The following is a 17,217-nucleotide window of genomic DNA, read 5'->3' as shown; positions in this document are numbered from 1 at the left end:
TCCCTCCCACTTGCACTACGGAAAATCACCTCACTGTCCACCTTCAAATCCAAGCTCAAAACTCACCTTTTCACTCTTGCTTTTCCTCCCTACTCCTAACTGACCCCTCCATCTCACTCTCGCCTTGTACCATCCTATTGTTGTTTGTTGTTTTATATACTTTATTTTGTCTACATTTTTGTATAGTGTCTTTTAATAAGTGTACAGTGTCTGTCCCTATATGTTGTTTTATGACTGCCACTTGCCACTACTGTACAGTGTCCTTGGGTGACGTGAAAGGCGCTTTAAATAAAATGTATTATTATTATTATTATTATTATTATTACAGTGCTTTGGACAATATGTGCATATAAACGCCAGTTATCCCTGATTGGTACCAGCGTTCCTGAAAGCCTTCATGGGGTTTACCGTACATTGTTGAATATGATTACATCGTATGTATTCTCCAGGGCTCACCCGCAAAAGGGATGTCAATGTCAGAGGGACTACACCGATAATAAAAATGAAATAAATAAGGACATGCTTCCGAGGTGTGAGGCACCTGTCTGGACGGGTGGGGTCGTATTTCTCCCCTGAGAATACAATACACAATACTCAACCCAGGCAAGACTGAAATGATCTTCATTCCTGCTCTGACCTCGCCCCAGCTGGATCTCTCCATTTCCCCAGGGGACGCCTCACTGACGCCAACACCCTGCACAAGGAACCTCGGAGTGGTGACGCCCTCCCTACCTCCCTTTAAACCTTAACTGTTGTCTTTACTTGTGTTATTAGGATCATACCTTTGCTAGTTCTGTTTGGCTAGGTAAGCTGTTTATTCATATATTTGCGTGGTGCAGTATTTATAAAATAAATAAATAAATAAATAATAATAATAATAAATTACAAATCTGGTGATCAAATAGGCCCTAGTTCTTATCTTTGTTGTTGGTTATGGGTATGCACTTTGCACTTTGAACGTCTGTACGTCCGCCAAATGCCATTAATGTAATGTAATGTAATGACTCAATGCATGATGTAATAAGAAAAACAAACTATTGACTCCTACACTTGTAAACAAAATCAACAATAACAATCTTAGTAATGTATTCAACAGTCTCTAAAAGTTCAGAAACCCATTGGCAGAACAAGGGGGGGGTCATATGAAAAGATTTTGGACCCTGATTTCACGAGGTTTTTCCTCTGCCTGTGTGTCAGCTGATGTGTGCGGATCTTGTGGGCGCTGATCAGACAGCATGATGCTAAAGGATTCTCTTTCCAGTCAGGACAACAATGGCGTCTCTTCAGTGCTGAGCGGCACAGACACAAAGGGAATATTCATCCGCTTGTTTTCTACTCTTTCATTACGTGCGCTCGTGTATAAGTGCGTGCATGCGTGCGTGTGTGTGTGTGTGTGTGTGTGTGTGTGGGGGGGGGGGGGGGGGGAACGGTTGCTCACATTCACGTGGGGTTTGTAACGAACTAGGACGGGTGACTAAGCAATAACACTAGCACTGTTGTATTATTTAAACCCTATCCATGCATCGTTAACGACGTATGTTCACATCAAACCATTGTAGTCGATTTCCTGTATAAGTTTCTTTCAGGAAAATGGTTTATGTGACATTAATGTGAGGCTTTTTTTACAGCTGTACAAATTGATCATTGACTGAAGGATGATAGGCTCATTTATAGCAGTCCTTAGGATTCAGTCAGATGTGACAGGCAACACACTCTTCTAGCTTCACCAATTTACCCAATAAAACTGGACATAGCTGAATAGTAATGTATGTAATGTAATGTAATGTAATGTGAAATGTAATGTAATAGCACCTATTTATTTCATACATCTACCATATCTCCTTTGCTGTATAGTTCTGTGTTAGCAGCGCTACTGCGGTGGCATTAATGTGTGGTATGGGCCAGGTTCAGACCATCCTTTTCTGAGATTTGGTTCAAAGTTTGTCTGAATAATGTTTGGGTCCCAAAACGAAGGCCTGTAAAATATTTCTGTTCAATTCCAATGTTTTTATATATTTTTTTTGGCCCTTGATATTTTTTCATTTTTACACTCTCAAAAATGTGGAAAGCCATGTTTGGCCATTCATATCTTGTATTGTTCCTTCCTTACCAAGGAACTTACTTGTAGGATGGAAGACAAACATCATCTCGGTGTGACTGAACCAATAAACGCCTGTACTTCATGACATTTTTTGCCAAGTCATCTCCATGCCAAGGCCCTAGATTGGGGGCAGAATGAAAAAAAACCACGAGTGATATTGAGGGTATGATAAGCCCATATGTTATCAATCTTTATTTGTTCAGCAAATACGACCTTTTATTAATTTTGTGCCAATATTTGAGGTCTCTACTACTAATAGACATATAGATATTAAGAATAAAACAAGGCGTGGTCATTTTCATAGGACCAGAATTATATGTGGGGTAGCTAGTAGGAACATGGAAATTGCTTGATGTACGATTATTATGTCCTTCCGTGTTCCCTTCATATATAAATACACAGTTAAAGGCAAAAAACGCCCATGATGAAGAACAGGGTCACCCCTTATTATCTCCACTTATGCCTCTGAAATATTGATTTGAGTAAAGAAATATATGTTTTCTGCAGGCTCATTTTACTACAGGTCATTAATGCGAGCTATATTATTTACTATCAGGGCCTCATTATAGAAGAAGGCATTAACTGTGATAGATGCTATATTCAACGGAGTGGTAAAATTTTATATCCCATATTTAAAATAGAGTAAGACACTCAATTAAAAAATTAAAATCATTAAATTGAAAATGGTGTGCAAAACAGAGGGACATTGGCACTTTGTACCCGTACATAAAGCACTTTCCATGTTCCTACTTGCTACCCCACATATCATTTTGGTCCTATGAAAATGACCAAAATATGCTACCACACCTTGTTTTATTCATAATATCTTCATGCCTATTGGTGCTAGAGACTTCAAATAGAGGCACAAAATTTATAAAAGTTGTATTGCAGAAAAAATAAAGATTGATACCATATTGGTGCAAATTGTGGGCTTGTAGTGCCCTCAATATCACATTTGACATAAAGAAAACATGTTTGTCTTCTATCCAACAAAGCTTGGTGAGGGTAGGAACAATATTTGTCAAGATATTAATTCCCAAACATGGCTTCCCAGATAAGACGTTTTTGAGGCTAAAATAAATATGAAAACATAGGATGGGAACAGAAATATTTTACAGGCCTTGGTTTCAGGACCCATTGGGACACAACTCACTTACCACTGCAAAGATTTCAGATCCTTCCTTTCCTCAAAACATACTGCATGAGATCTTCACACTACAAACAGCAGTCCTCTTCCTTTTCGCCCAGAGAAAACATCAGCCAAGCGTCTGACAAATGATTAAAATGTAAATGTAAAATAAAAAATAAAAAGATCTGGAAGTTACCAATGGCGAGTGCTTTCAGAAGAATTCTAGCGGAAGGCTGACGATGCCTTCCACTGCAGTATTGAAATAAAAATCCAAACTTTAGTAAGAATATAGAAATACACACATAGATGTTAACACACAGACTGTCCTGATGAGAACTGATGAGGGTTCATCCAGGTGAGAATTTGTTTAACATCATTTGTTTAATGCACCCCTCCCCCGTCCAATGAGCTTACAAGAGCTTTTATTAATTTTGTGCCAATATTTGAGGTCTCTACCGCTAATAGACATGAAGAAAACATATTTTTTTATTTAAAAATGCAAGTCTTGTAAGCTCATTGGAAGGGGGAGGGGTGCATTGTTTTGTTATTTAAACACCTTGGTACCTAGTGGTGTTCAGGATTACTTTTATCTTAACAGATGCTACAAGACCTGTAGAATTTTTTTATTTTTAGAACAAAATAAAGACCACTCACCATATTTAGGATAAATCCTACATCAGTTTCACCCTTCTTCCCTCAATTGGAATTGCATGACACTGCATGTGGTGAAACGTATAACTTATGTAGGAATAGATCCCATGCATTTTGAAATACGGCAGGTGGTCTTTATTTTTTCTAAATATGAAACTTTTGACAGGTCCTGGACCATCTGTTAAGATAGACATGATTATGTACCAATATGTGTAATTACAAAATAACTAAACAATGCACCCCCTCCTCCCAATGTGCTTACAAGATTTCAATTTTCATGTAAAAATTTTACTTTTGAATGCAACTCACTTATGATTATCTGCTTAAACAAGTACAAATCATATAATGAAATATTACGTGTTTATAGACAGGTTTATACAGTTTAAAACAACTAGGATAATAAAAAAAACTGATTTAAGCAGGTGGTTTTAATGTTGTGGCTGATCGGTGTACGTTTAATATGTATAAAGTGTATTCACGGTCATCAATCATGCGTCTCAGTATCATTTCGCCCTCTAGTGGACATAATCTATACTTACGGTATTGCAATTGAAGAATTAACATAATAAGCCTCTTTCCACCACAGGAACATTTTCAGGAAGCTTTTGAGGAACTCAGGAAAAGTAAGAAATATACTCAGTATTTAGGCCAAGAAAAAAAGTGTAGGCAAATACTATTTATTGCACAATCAGACACAGCTTATCATAGACTTCTCATTCATATACTTTTTTTTTTTTTAATGCAAAATAAAAACCTATGGAAACCATGACTGGCCAAAGAACCCAAAGTACTCGCCCAACATATGATTAAATAGAATAGATTACTTGTAGCTGGTCAAACTTATGTGACTGTATATTGTGGGGCAGTTGAAAAGGGGCAATTAAGGATCAAAATAATATTTTTAAGAAAACCATTTTAGGCAAACATTTCAAATGTGTTTCAGGACAAAATAAACATCTTTCTGTGGGAACTGACACAAGTCAAATTACTTAGAGGGCAACAATCGTAGAACCTACTGTGTTGCAGCTTGATTTCTTATGGTTTATTATTATTATCATCTTATGGTTTTATTATTGAAAGGGCCACTTGAAAGAGTTACAGTAATCAGACAGAATAAAATGCATTTTAATTTCATTAAGAATTTTCCGATAATAATAAAACATAAATAAACTCTGATCCGAACAGCCGAAGGATTTAGAGGCGGTACGTTCACAAATATACACGGACAGTCTTCAGCCATACACAAGCACAGGGGATGATTTCTTGACCTTGCAAAAGCCAGGCTGACAATGCAACGGTCGCACAGCTAAGAGTCTTGGCGAACATGCACATCCAAAACGGCAACCGTGCCCACCTCCGACTTTCAAAGGGCTACGAAAAACAGGCAGTGTTTTTTTTTTTTTTTTTTTTTTTTTTTTTTAACAGGCCGGATGTTGGCCCGATCCGGTCTGGCTCTGCGCAGTCATCACAAGATGGCCGCCCTAGAAAGGACGGACGTACCGCTCAGTTAACGACGCGCTGCGTTAATCCTGCCAATCAGCCACTCGATATGGGACATTACGGCCATCAGGTTTCCTATGCCCATGGTGCTTAGCCCCTTCTAGGGACAATCGTTCAGCACACACAGGCATATTGAACCTGAACGACGAGCTTAAGGCAGGGCGATGAAATCAGAAGCTAATGATCCGACTACATCTTCCCCATTGCAGTGCCCCCTAGAGGACTGGAGGTTCACAGCTATACCGCTGTTGTTGTAAATCGCAGATTTCTCAGCTATAACTTCACCTGGAGTACTGGGAGATGGCGGAGGGGTGCATCCCAATACTCCAAACAGGTATCCCTCCTTTCCTCAACCTGCCGCGCTTACCCACGGAGTGGAGGAAACGACAGCGGTACCGGGGAGCACCCCTGCTCGGTCAGAGCTCTCTGCAGGGGTAGAGGAGGTGAAGGGCTTCACCGTCAGAGCAGACGAGGAGCCTCAGAGCACAGCAGCACAAAGTGTCCCGGAGGAGAAGCGCAGATCTGGGATCAGTTTCCCCGCGGTCCGCATCCCATCCGTACCCATTACGAGCCAAGCGGGGAAACGGATCCTAGATTTGCGCTCCTGTCCCGAGACACAGCACGCATGCAAGCTCAGTCGTCACCCAGAGAGACGGGTGCACAGGAAGAGCCAATCAAGCGCACAGACGCAGAGGCACAGGAAGAGCCAATCAAGCGCACAGACGCAGAGGCACAGGAAGAGCCAATCAAGCGCACAGACGCAGAGGCACAGGAAGAGCCAATCAAGCGCACAGACGCAGAGGCACAGGAAGAGCCAATCAAGCGCACAGACGCAGAGGCACAGGAAGAGCCAATCAAGCGCACAGACGCAGAGGACGAGTAGCCCAGCCTCCCACCTGATAGGCTGCATTGGTCACATGATCAGGTGGTGGTGGGGGGGGAGGGGTTTGGGCTGAAGCACATAGCAACAAAGTGGGGAGAGGGGGGGGGGGGAAACAAAAAACCTACAAATAAAAAAAGAAAAAAAGAAAACACAAAACAGTATGACTGTTCTCATTGCATACATTCCCTCTAATACATTTTCACTACGATTCCCTATTAACTTATGTTCATGTGGCCACTCCGTGCCCCCCAGCCCTCCTCAGCAGTGTGGATCAGTGGCACCATAAAGTGCCTCATCACAACTCAAACAACAACTGGAGCTCCTTGCTAATTTAATTCTAAAATGCACCGTGTTTTGGTTAAACTTACATACCAACTAATATCTCGTATTAAATTTGTGTGGCAACTGAAACCATTCACTCAGTCACCGATGCTCGTCCTTCAAAAGATGGGTCAGAAGGCTGTACAGTCCGTGAACTGAAGTTAAAATGGCAATTGCCACAAGGTCTCAATATGAGTGCTTGTGCTGACTAATTGAACAGGTTAAATTAAGATTACCACTTCCCTTGTGCTAGGCCAGCGTAACTCAACTCCACGTCCTGCGGGCCGCAGTGTCTGCAGGTATTTGCTCCTACCCTGCGCTACACCGCCTGATTTCACTCATTAGTTTATTATCTGCACCAAGCAGGTAACATAGTGGTTTAGCGCACGGTTGGAGCAAATACCTGCAGACACTGCAGCCCACAGGACCTGGAGTTGAGCAGCGCTGATCTAGGCCAACATCAGATAAGCACATGGCTGAGGAGAAGCTTCTTGAACTAACATATTTCGGTCTTGATTCTAGACCCCCTTTTCCATAAATCAATGACAGCTGATATATAAATACAAATTAGGCTCACCTATCTATCTGCAATAAAAACCAGGCTGTATAGTCATTTATAGGCTCTCTGGATTGGGGTAATTTCACCATCTAGTGTTTAAAAGTGGTATTAAAAGCTCAGGAAGCCTCGGGAGGAAATGCTTGGTATTTTTGTGGCCAGGTGTGAAACATACCAATGTACATTTCTAAAGGAGGGGACTATGCCTGCACTTCAAAGTGTACTGGTTTGTACACTTGTGAATATGCATTTGCATTGCTCGCGTGCGTAGATCTGGGCTGGCCTGGGGGACTGTGGGAACGGCTGGACTGGATACAGGTCCGAGTGGATTTTGGGGGAGCTGGTATTGGCAGGGGGGGGGGGGGGGGGGGGGTCAGTTTCTCTCAGGGCGCGCGGGTGGGGGACGGGGGGGTGGGGCTGCTGGTGGGGATGACCCCCGTGGCGAGCAGGATGATGATCAGCAGGATGACCAGCACGATCACCACGATCACCACCACCAGCTTCACGTTCTTCCACCAGTACGAGCGGGCCACCTTCTGAGACGTGTGCTTGAAGTTCTGGGCCTGGAGGGGGGGGGGGGACAACGAGGGGGGGTTAAAGAGATGAGGGGGGGGGGGGGTGTGGAGGCACGGAAGAGGAGGAAGATAGGATGCAGGAGAGAGAAGGGAAGAGGACAGATCTGGTCATCTTGCGTGGTGAAGAACACGGACTGATGAACAAGCAGGGGCAGGAGACGGAGAGAGAGACGGGGAGAGAGAGAGAGAGAGAGAGACAGAGACAGAGACAGAGACAGAGACAGAGAGAGAGAGAGAGAGAGAGAGAGAGAGAGAGAGAGAGAGAGAGAGAGAGAGAGAGAGACAGAGACAGAGACAGAGACAGAGACAGAGAGAGAGAGAGAGAGAGAGACAGAGACAGAGACAGAGACAGAGACAGAGACAGAGACAGAGACAGCGAGAGAGACAGAGAGAGAGACAGAGAGAGAGACAGAGACAGAGACAGAGACAGAGACAGAGACAGAGACAGAGACAGAGACAGAGACAGAGAGAGAGAGAGAGAGAGAGAGAGAGACAGAGAGACAGAGACAGAGAGAATGCTTACCATAAGACAAGAGCCTGCATGAGAGATCGAACAAGAGCAAGAAAGAGAGGGAGGGTGAGAGATGGAGGTAATGGGGAGAGGGAGGCGCTGGTGCTGGGGGGAATGAAGGCCTCACCCCAGCCTGGAGGTCCTCTGTTTTGTCCATCAGATCGTCCAGCCTCTCTCCGCGTGCCAGGATGCGGTCCACGTTCTGGGTCATGATGTCCTTCACCCCGTCCACCTGCGACTGCAGAGCCTTCACCCGGTTCTGCTCCACCACCTCCTCCTCCTCTTCCTCCTTCTCCTTCTCGCCCCGCTCCTGTGGGAGGAGAGGAGGTGCTCGAGTCACAGAGGAGCGAAGGACGCCTCCATTCTCCTCCTGAGGAGACCAACTGCCATCGCAGTCTGTGACACAGTCACCCTGTGATTGGTGGAGGGGTTAGACCGGTCCCGGAGGGCCGATCTGTGACAGGTTTTCATTCCAGCCAATCATGTTTTAGTTTTCCGACAATTGTATAAACAATGTCGGGTCACTCTTGTACTTGAGCAAAGGACTATCTTTAGGGTACACCTGCAGTCTGCAGCTCATACAAATGTCAGATCAAGACACGGTTGAGCTAATTAGGTCATTAACAGCAGAAGTTGGCACGAGTGAAATGAGGCCGGAAACCATTTTTTTTTTAAACGTATGCATGACACAGACACCAGCAACCTCGCCCTAGAGTCCCACAGAGAAGCACTGCCCAGGGAGCAGGGAAGGTTTGGGACAGGCGCCTTGGGTCGGGAGGGTGGCGGTACTTGGCTCTCTCCAGGCCTGCAGGGCAGTGACTGCTCAGAGCAGCCGATGAGAGTGTGGAGAGATCAGCTGCAGCAGCTGATGGGAGTGTGGAGAGATCAGCTGCAGCAGCCGATGGGAGTGTGGAGAGATCAGCTGCAGCAGCCGGCTGTGTGCATGCACAGTCTGGGGGAAAGGAGTGCCAACATGCAGCCTCACAGATCACAAGGGCCATCAGGACTGGAAATACCGAATGAGGAGAACAGAAAAATTGTGGGACTAAAATAAATATATCAAGTAATTATATAGAACTCAGTGAACACTTTATTGGGTATTTATTACACTTATGTTTTAGACTTATTAGGTCTCCTGGTACTGTAGCCCATCTACTTTTTGCCCATCCTGCTTTGACACTGTGTTCAGAGATGTTCTTCAGCATACCACTGTTATAATGCGCTTCTCTCCCTTAACAGCGTGATTTTGCCCACTGAATGTTGTTCATTTTTCTGAGATATTCAAACCTCCCTGTCTGGCACCAACAATTATTCCACGGTCAAAGTCACTTTGATCACATTTCTTTCCCATTCTGATATTTGGTCTGAAAAACAGCTGAACCTCTTGACCTACATGCTTTTATGCATATTTAGTTGCCGCCACACGATGGGCTGATTAAATGGTAAATGGTAAATGGTTGGAATTTATATAGCGCCTTTATACAAAGCGCTGTACAATTGATGCTTCTCATTCACCCATTCATACACACACTCACACACCAACAGCGATTGGCTGCCATGCAAGGCACCGACCAGCTCGTCAGAAGCATTTAGGGGTTAGGTGTCTTGCTCAGGGACACTTCGACACAGCCCGGGTGGGGGATCGAACCGGCAACCCTCCGACTGCCAGACAACTGCTCTTACCACCCCATTATATATTAAACATTTGCATTAACAAGCTGGTGTACAGGTCTACCTAATACACTCAGTAACCACTTATATGTATAATAATGACATATAATATATTTAAAATAATTCGAGAAATTAAATGACTAGCCAAGTCAATCGGTCCGAACAAACACATTTTTGTATGCTATTGTTAGGTTCTCAAATGCCAAAATGGGTCTGATTCCAAAAGGAATGAACAACACCCTGTAGTACGTAAGACTGTTAAGCAGATTGCCTGCGCTGAGAACATACCGTAGCATTCAGAAATCTGAAAGTAACCAGCAACATAATAGATGGTTTAATTATAGAAGAGCATGCTTTTGGTGCGTCTGAAGAGGCTACGTGTCAGGAGTGGAGAGAGAATACACAGCAGCCCTGCATTCCTGGCCCTTTGCGTCAGGGACAGAGGCATTCAGGTATTTACACCAGAAGTGTTTAGCTGCGTGCTGGGAAACACCATTATCCCATCACCAGGCAGGGCGAGGCAGGAAGTCAGTGTACAAAAACAATGCTCCCTTTTAAAATTTCCATGACAAATTAATTGCTAGTGCGGTGAGTCAGCATGTTTTCACATTGTCACGGATTGAACATCTTGGTTGTGTAGAACGGACCATCAGCAAATCTGCACAAAAATATTTCTTGATCCGAGTATGAAAAAAAAGAAAGAAAAAAAAAGTATTAAGTACTTGGTATGGCAGCATGCATCTCGAGCTCTACAGGTGATTTGAGTGCTAAATGTAAATTCTGCATGTTGCTTTGGCTAAAAAGCATCTACCAAATAAAATAACTTGATGATAAACTGCCTTATACAAATTCTACACAATGTATTCTCAGAACTAGATAAACTAGCAGAATAACATTTTTGGGATTGTTTTTTTCCATGTAAATTTTAAATACTTGCTGGAATTGTAGATGCCTGCAGTACTTTGCGCAGCTTGAAGCTTTTCATGGAAGTAAGAAAATGAATGCCCTACGCAGCTGAAATATCACATTAAATTATTTGTTCAATAAAATGTAAATTAAATTTATACAACTGCCTCCAGCACATTCAACAAGTGCCAAATGAGACCAATTTAGAACTTAACCTTATACTGTATGTATCTTCTGAGTGTGTCTCTAAGCATGTGCATGTACACTCAATGAGTAATTTATTAGGTAGACCTGTACACGTGGTTGTTAACATGAATATTTAATCAGCCAATCATGTGGCAGCAACTAAATGCATAAAAACATGGTCAAGAGGTTCAGCTATTTTGCCAGACCAAACGTCAGAATGGGGAAGAAATCTGATCTAAGTGACATTAATTGTGGAATGATTGTCGGTGTTTTGACTATCTCTGAAACAGACGATCTCCTGGGATTTCTAGGGTCTCTCAGGTTTGCAGAGAATAGTGCAAAAAAATTAAAATTAAAAAAATCCTGTGAGCAGCAGTTCTGCAGACAGAAACGCGTGTTAGACTGGTCAAAGCTAACAGGAAGGTGACAGTTGTGCAAATAACCACACATTACAACAGTGGTATGCAGAAGAGCATCTCTGACCACACGACACAAGAAAACCTATAAGTGGGCAGGCTACAGCAGCAGAAGTAAGTAAGTCTAATAAATACCTAACAAAGGGCTCACTGGGTGTATACGTGTGTGCACACCTGACTAGCAGGAGGGAGCTCCCATTTCAAACCCCACGAGGCAGCATGCACAGGTACACTCAGCCACAAACAAAAGGTGTCGCCAGGCGACGGCAAGATGAGCTTTGTGACTGCACCCACCCAGTGTCTGCCGCAAACAGCTCGGCACGAAACCCGGACCAAATGGCTGGCTCCTATCACATGGCAGCCGGTCCTTAACCCTTCACGGTGTGACATCACAACACGCGGCTGGAGTGTCCTCAGCCGAACATTCTACTGCTGATGTCACGACCACTGCGGTGGTGAAGGGCGTTAGCAACGATAACAAGGCCCATAAAACCAGCACTCGGACGAGCATCACCGGATCTCAGACAAGAAGAACGTCCATGTTAACAGTCCACAGGAATTCCCCTCATCGTTTCCTTAAATATAATTACCTGGTAAAACGAGGCAAACGACAGTAGGCCCTGTCACTGAACACACAAACCGTATCAAACCCTTCTGTAATACAGACTGAACCCATCTGAGAAATAATCATTTTGACATGCATGACAAAAAGGAAAGCATGCAGGCGTTGGGAAGCACTTTTAGCATGTTCCAGCAACCACCCTGATCGGAAATTTACTAATAACAAATCACCACAAAGAATACCACTTAACGTAATTTACATTTGCATTACATCACCGCAATTTAGACGGGTGTCATCAGTGCACTTTAAACGACTGGATTTGCGTCACTTGTTTGTGCATCGCAGTGTTATCTCCAGACAACACTGCGATGACCATGATCTGTCTTTGTTGAAAAGGCATGGGCAGTGAGATTACATTTTAATGTGGTCAGCCCTGCTGTGCGAGGACTGGTAACAGCATTAAGCAACACGACGCCTCCGCACGATGTCAGCACTCGCTTTCAAGCGAGCGTTAGAATTTCCTCATCGTTGCGGGAGCATCTGCAGGACAAACAGCCACTAGCCCTCACTGACACTTGGCTCAGTCAGTTCTGGGACAGCCCCTTGTAAAAGATGGTGAAATTAGCATTATCGTGTAGGAGGAGCGGTTAGGAGGTGAAGTGGGACTGGGCATGGGTTCTGATGCGTTAAACATCGTACACAGCAACACTTGCACTATGACACGGACGCCAGTACTTGAATTCAATATAAAACTTTTGCACAACCCTTTGATGATGCAATTGTGAACTAGTCTACGTTATCAGAGGGACCCAGCCCATCAGATAAGCTGTGACAGACCTGATGCAACTTCACTGTTTTCTGCAGGTCACACATCATCAGCAGCCAAAGCCAGACACACCCGGTCACATAAACGGACTAATCTACACTTTATATTCCACTTGGGCAGGGCTAGGGCTACCCTGGTCCTCGAATGCCAGAGATGGTCCTAGTTTGTGCCCCATCCAAACCTACAACTACCGAATTGGAACACTTAAATTAGTTGTAATTAATCCGGTTTAATGAATGCAGAAGACCATATGCTGGAGGCACTCAGCACTTCACCACAGAGGATATCCCGGCTGAGCCTTTTAATCATCCATTAAAACGGAGCAAAACAAAAACCAGAAACGTTACTGGCCCTCCAGGACCAGGGCAGCCTACTCCTGCACTAGGGATTGGATGAGTCTCGCCCAGTCACACAAACCCGGATACTTTCTCTCCTCTCACTGATGATCATCCCACACAATATGGGGGTGAAAGCGGAGATTCTACACTTGAACAAGTATCAGATAGCCGTTTGATTACTATCGGTCTCGACCTCTGTCAAGTCATCTCGTTTGCCGTTTCCTCTCTCGCGAAGCTTGGCACAGTTGGATCACCGCTCTAAATGGTGACCATCACCCGAATGGGCAATGTAAGCCTACCTGCAAGGGTGTAAACGTGGGCAATCTCGGTTTGGTTTTGTTATTGCTAAAATTAGCTAGAGCTAATTTCCCCATTTAAGAATAATGAAAGTTGCGAGTAGGCGATGTATACATTCGGAGCAGCAATTGTAAGAGCAACCCTTGTAGGCCTGTCATTTAGACGTGATTTTAAAGATTTGTCACAGCCGTTGCCTTACATGCTCACATTCTTACAAATGTATGTACTTCATATTCGTGGAGCGTTCACAAGTACCTTCTCAGAATAACAAGGAATTTAGCAAACACGAGTTGGCTATTCTGGCATACCAAGCAGTAACAGCCTTAAGGAAGACCTAAGGTCTTAATTTCAGTTGAAGGAAATGCCATGAATAAGACTCGAGGTGGCTCGTTGCAATTTAATCGTAGAAGTTAACATTTCCAGATTGGTAATTTTCTGAATGGCATTAACAATGGTAAAATGTAAAGAAAGAAAACAAAAAACACATCTAGGCCTCGTTTTAATTGTTAGAGTAGGTCGTGACATCGCCACCATTCCCTAAACTTTTAAATGCTCCGGATTTTCCATTTCGACGTGTAGCCTAAATCAATTAATCCAGGCCTATTGAAACAATGATAGTGATGGTATTGCAACTAAAGGAAAACTAAATGTATATCACTACGATAGCTGGCCTATTTTCTGAACAGTTAAAATCGTGCGATTGCCATCTTTGTAACTTTTGTTAGCTTGCGACTTTGGGAACATAGTATTGCGCTCTCGTTTCGACACAAAAGCAGCTCGTCTTGAATTACAGGGGTCTCCGTGTGCTTCCGCCAAAGACGGCCATCAACCATTTTAAAGTTTGAAACGGACTTGTTTCATCAGGGAAAGTAATATATGTGCATTTTGAGTTGTCCTAGCAGGTAACCGATCCCTTAATGGCATTCATTTATCAATCTACAAATTGCTAAATACAAACAAGTTCAACAAGTGTGCTCATTTGCCTCGCGTTGACTGCGTTGACTACACAGACACAAAGAAAACTAGACTCGTCTAATGTAGGTTAATATATGTAGGCTATAAAGACTAACCAAATAGCCTATCAACATGTAATAAACCACCTTGTAAGTACAATTTGGACAACACCTACCATGTTATGTTCCATATTTCTTTTTCAAAAATGGGGAAACCACACGTCCACAGTGATGACGCAGACTGCCCACAAAATCTGTTAAATGTCACTTTTTTTTTTCTCCCCCCTTTCCTTCAGCCCGTAGTTCGGTGAAAAATCTAATGTTTTCTAGCTCTTCCAGAGCCGACGTCCGAGGCTCTTGTTGTTAACTTCCTGGTTCTGCTTCAAAGTGAATTCCTTCGCTTTGACCCACCTCTATTTTGTTTTTTTTCCAAAGTCTGCTTGCATCCTCACGGGGGCGCTGGGCCTATCGTCGAACCTGTTTGTTCACCTGAGACAGGTGAAAGGAGGAGGGGTGACATCTCGCAGGTCGTGACGTTGACTGGATTTCATACTTCTTATCGGCCTACAGAATATAGCCTAACCGTGTATTCATCTCAAACGCCTTGTTTACCAAAAATGGTTTGCTTGCCCCACATTTTATTTTTTAAATCCGCACTTTAAATGCAGGCAAAAGCACAAATCAGTAGCCTATATCTTTCTGCAGCATTTAGATAACCTAACCGCATGTGCCACAAGGAAACATCTTGGCCAACAGGATAGGTTACATAGCTGGAAATCAGAAGTTACTGAAGCAGGACTGACGGTAACCTATGACGTAGATGGTGATATTTTTATTTTGATGTAGTTAAAATCTCACACCTGGAAACAATCGTAATTTTTCATATTCTACAGAAACGTGTTCAGTACTGAATTACATGTAATTTATGAAACTGACTAATGTGGATATTGCATCAACCCTGTGAGACTTAATGTCTCTCCCTGTTAGATCAGCAGTTTCTGGGATATTCAAATCACCAACAATCATTCCATGGTCAAATTCACTTAGATCAGATTTCTTTCCCATTCTGACATTTAGTCTGAAAACAGCTGAACCTCTTGACCATGTCTACATGCTTTTATGCATTTAGTTGCCCATGATTGGCTGATTAAATATTTGCATTAACAAGCTGATGTACAGGTCAACCTAATAAAATGATCATTGAGTGTATATAGCTGCCACTCCTCCCACTGAAGTTAGCCAAAACTGAAGGCAAAAGAAAACGGAAAAAATGGCAACACAAAATACATTAAAAAAAATAATAATAAAAAATTAAATCCTTAAAATAGGCTACAATTATGTCCGGTGTTTACCCCGTAATGCACCAAAATACAATCTCATTAATTAATTAATTAGGCAGGAATACACCCAGGACAGGTCACCAGTCCATCACAGGGCACACACACACACCATTTACTCACACTACGGGCAATTTAGACTCTCCAATCAGCCTAACCTGCATGTCTTTGGACTGTGGGAGGAAACCGGAGTACCCAGAGGAAACCCACGCGAACACGGGGAGAACAGGCACACTCCACACAGAGAGGCCCCGGCCAACCGGGATTCGAACCCAGGACCTCCTTGCTGTGAGGCGGCAGTGCTACCCACTGCACCATCCCTGCCGCCCATGTGAATAAATCTGTGCTGAAAACAGACCCACAACCCCCCTCAACGTCTTCCAAAATGTACCACCCAGTCAGGGTTCAAACCCAGGACATTGTTGTTGTGAGGCAACCGTGTCATCCACTGCAGCACTACGAAACTATTACAAAAAAGATGCTACAAATCCCATGAAACTATGGGAGGAGATATACAAGGAGATTTATACACTCAGACACCCTATTTGTTTAATTATGGTTAATACAGTAGAGTGGGGTGCCTCTGGTCAAAGAGCCCTTCGCAAGTAATATCTAAGTGAACAGAAGGGACCCTGATACACAGCCTTGAGTGTCCTGTGTCAAAAGCAACAGCCATTTGCCCACACAAATCCATGTAGATTTGTCCTCTGGTACATAGCTTAGAGTGCATTATCATACGTAATGGCCATTTTTGCACACAAATCTATGTACATTTGCCTTCCAGGTGGTGAGAGATGGTGTGGGCTACCTTTGAAGGAGGGTCTTGTCGGTCTGGCTGAAAGTTTTCTCCCCAGAGACCTAAGTTACAAAGTGACATGACACTTCTTCAAATTTTAAAGCAAGATTACTTTTTATTAAAACGTTTTAGTAAAAAAAAAAAAAGCCCTGCGCAAAAGTTTGGGAACCCTGTCTGATAGTACTTTGTAACTGCTCCTTGGATGACTGACAGTTTGCAAACACTTTCTGTAGCCAGTGAAGAGTCATTCAATTCTTAGTTTTGTAATTTTTCCTCCATTCTTCCTGGCAAAGCACTTCGAAGTCAGAAATATCCTCGGCTTCCTTGCACGACTGACCTTTGAACATTAGCCTGTAGAATTTCCTCCTTCCACTCACAGTATTTCATGTGCCCCCAGCTGCCACACAACCCCAAAGTATAATGGATTCACCTCCATGCTTAACAGTTGTAAAGTTGTTTTGCAGATGCTAATTTTGTGTTGAGGTTGTAGGAAAGGCTTCTTTCTGGAAACTCTGCCATGTAGGTGTTTGTTGTTAATAGTATGTTGTATTGTTGTCGCATGAACAGCTACTCTTTTTTGCAGATCTTTTGCAGCAATGTAGGTTCTTCTGAGCATTTCTCACCAGGTCTCGGGCCATTCTATCTTCCATTTTCTTGGTCTTCCAGACCTTGCCTTAACTTCAACTGTTCCACTTATCTTCC

At 43.3% G+C, this 17,217-nt stretch overlaps 1 protein-coding gene across 1 annotated transcript; it reads right to left on the bottom strand.

Moving 5' to 3' along the window:
• Positions 1–4,542: 4,542 nt before the first annotated feature.
• vamp8 (vesicle-associated membrane protein 8 (endobrevin)) lies at positions 4,543–14,804 on the bottom strand. The gene is made up of 3 exons (XM_061261580.1): positions 14,559–14,804; positions 8,355–8,537; positions 4,543–7,704 (listed from the first exon to the last, which is right to left on the bottom strand). Exons 1-3 carry the CDS (start codon positions 14,571–14,573, stop codon positions 7,525–7,527), a joined length of 378 nt encoding a protein of 125 aa, XP_061117564.1. The 5' UTR covers positions 14,574–14,804; the 3' UTR covers positions 4,543–7,524.
• Positions 14,805–17,217: the final 2,413 nt, after the last annotated feature.

Source organism: Conger conger, chromosome 11 (genome assembly GCF_963514075.1).
Source record: "Conger conger chromosome 11, fConCon1.1, whole genome shotgun sequence".
NCBI lineage: Eukaryota > Metazoa > Chordata > Actinopteri > Anguilliformes > Congridae > Conger > Conger conger.
This window is presented reverse-complemented; position numbering and strand designations above follow the sequence as displayed.

Coding starts and splice junctions, on each gene's coding strand:
- vamp8 (XM_061261580.1), bottom strand. Junction 7,705..8,354: donor CAGAGGACCTCCAGGCTGGG/GTGAGGCCTTCA, acceptor CCCCCCCTCCAG/GCCCAGAACTTCAAGCACAC.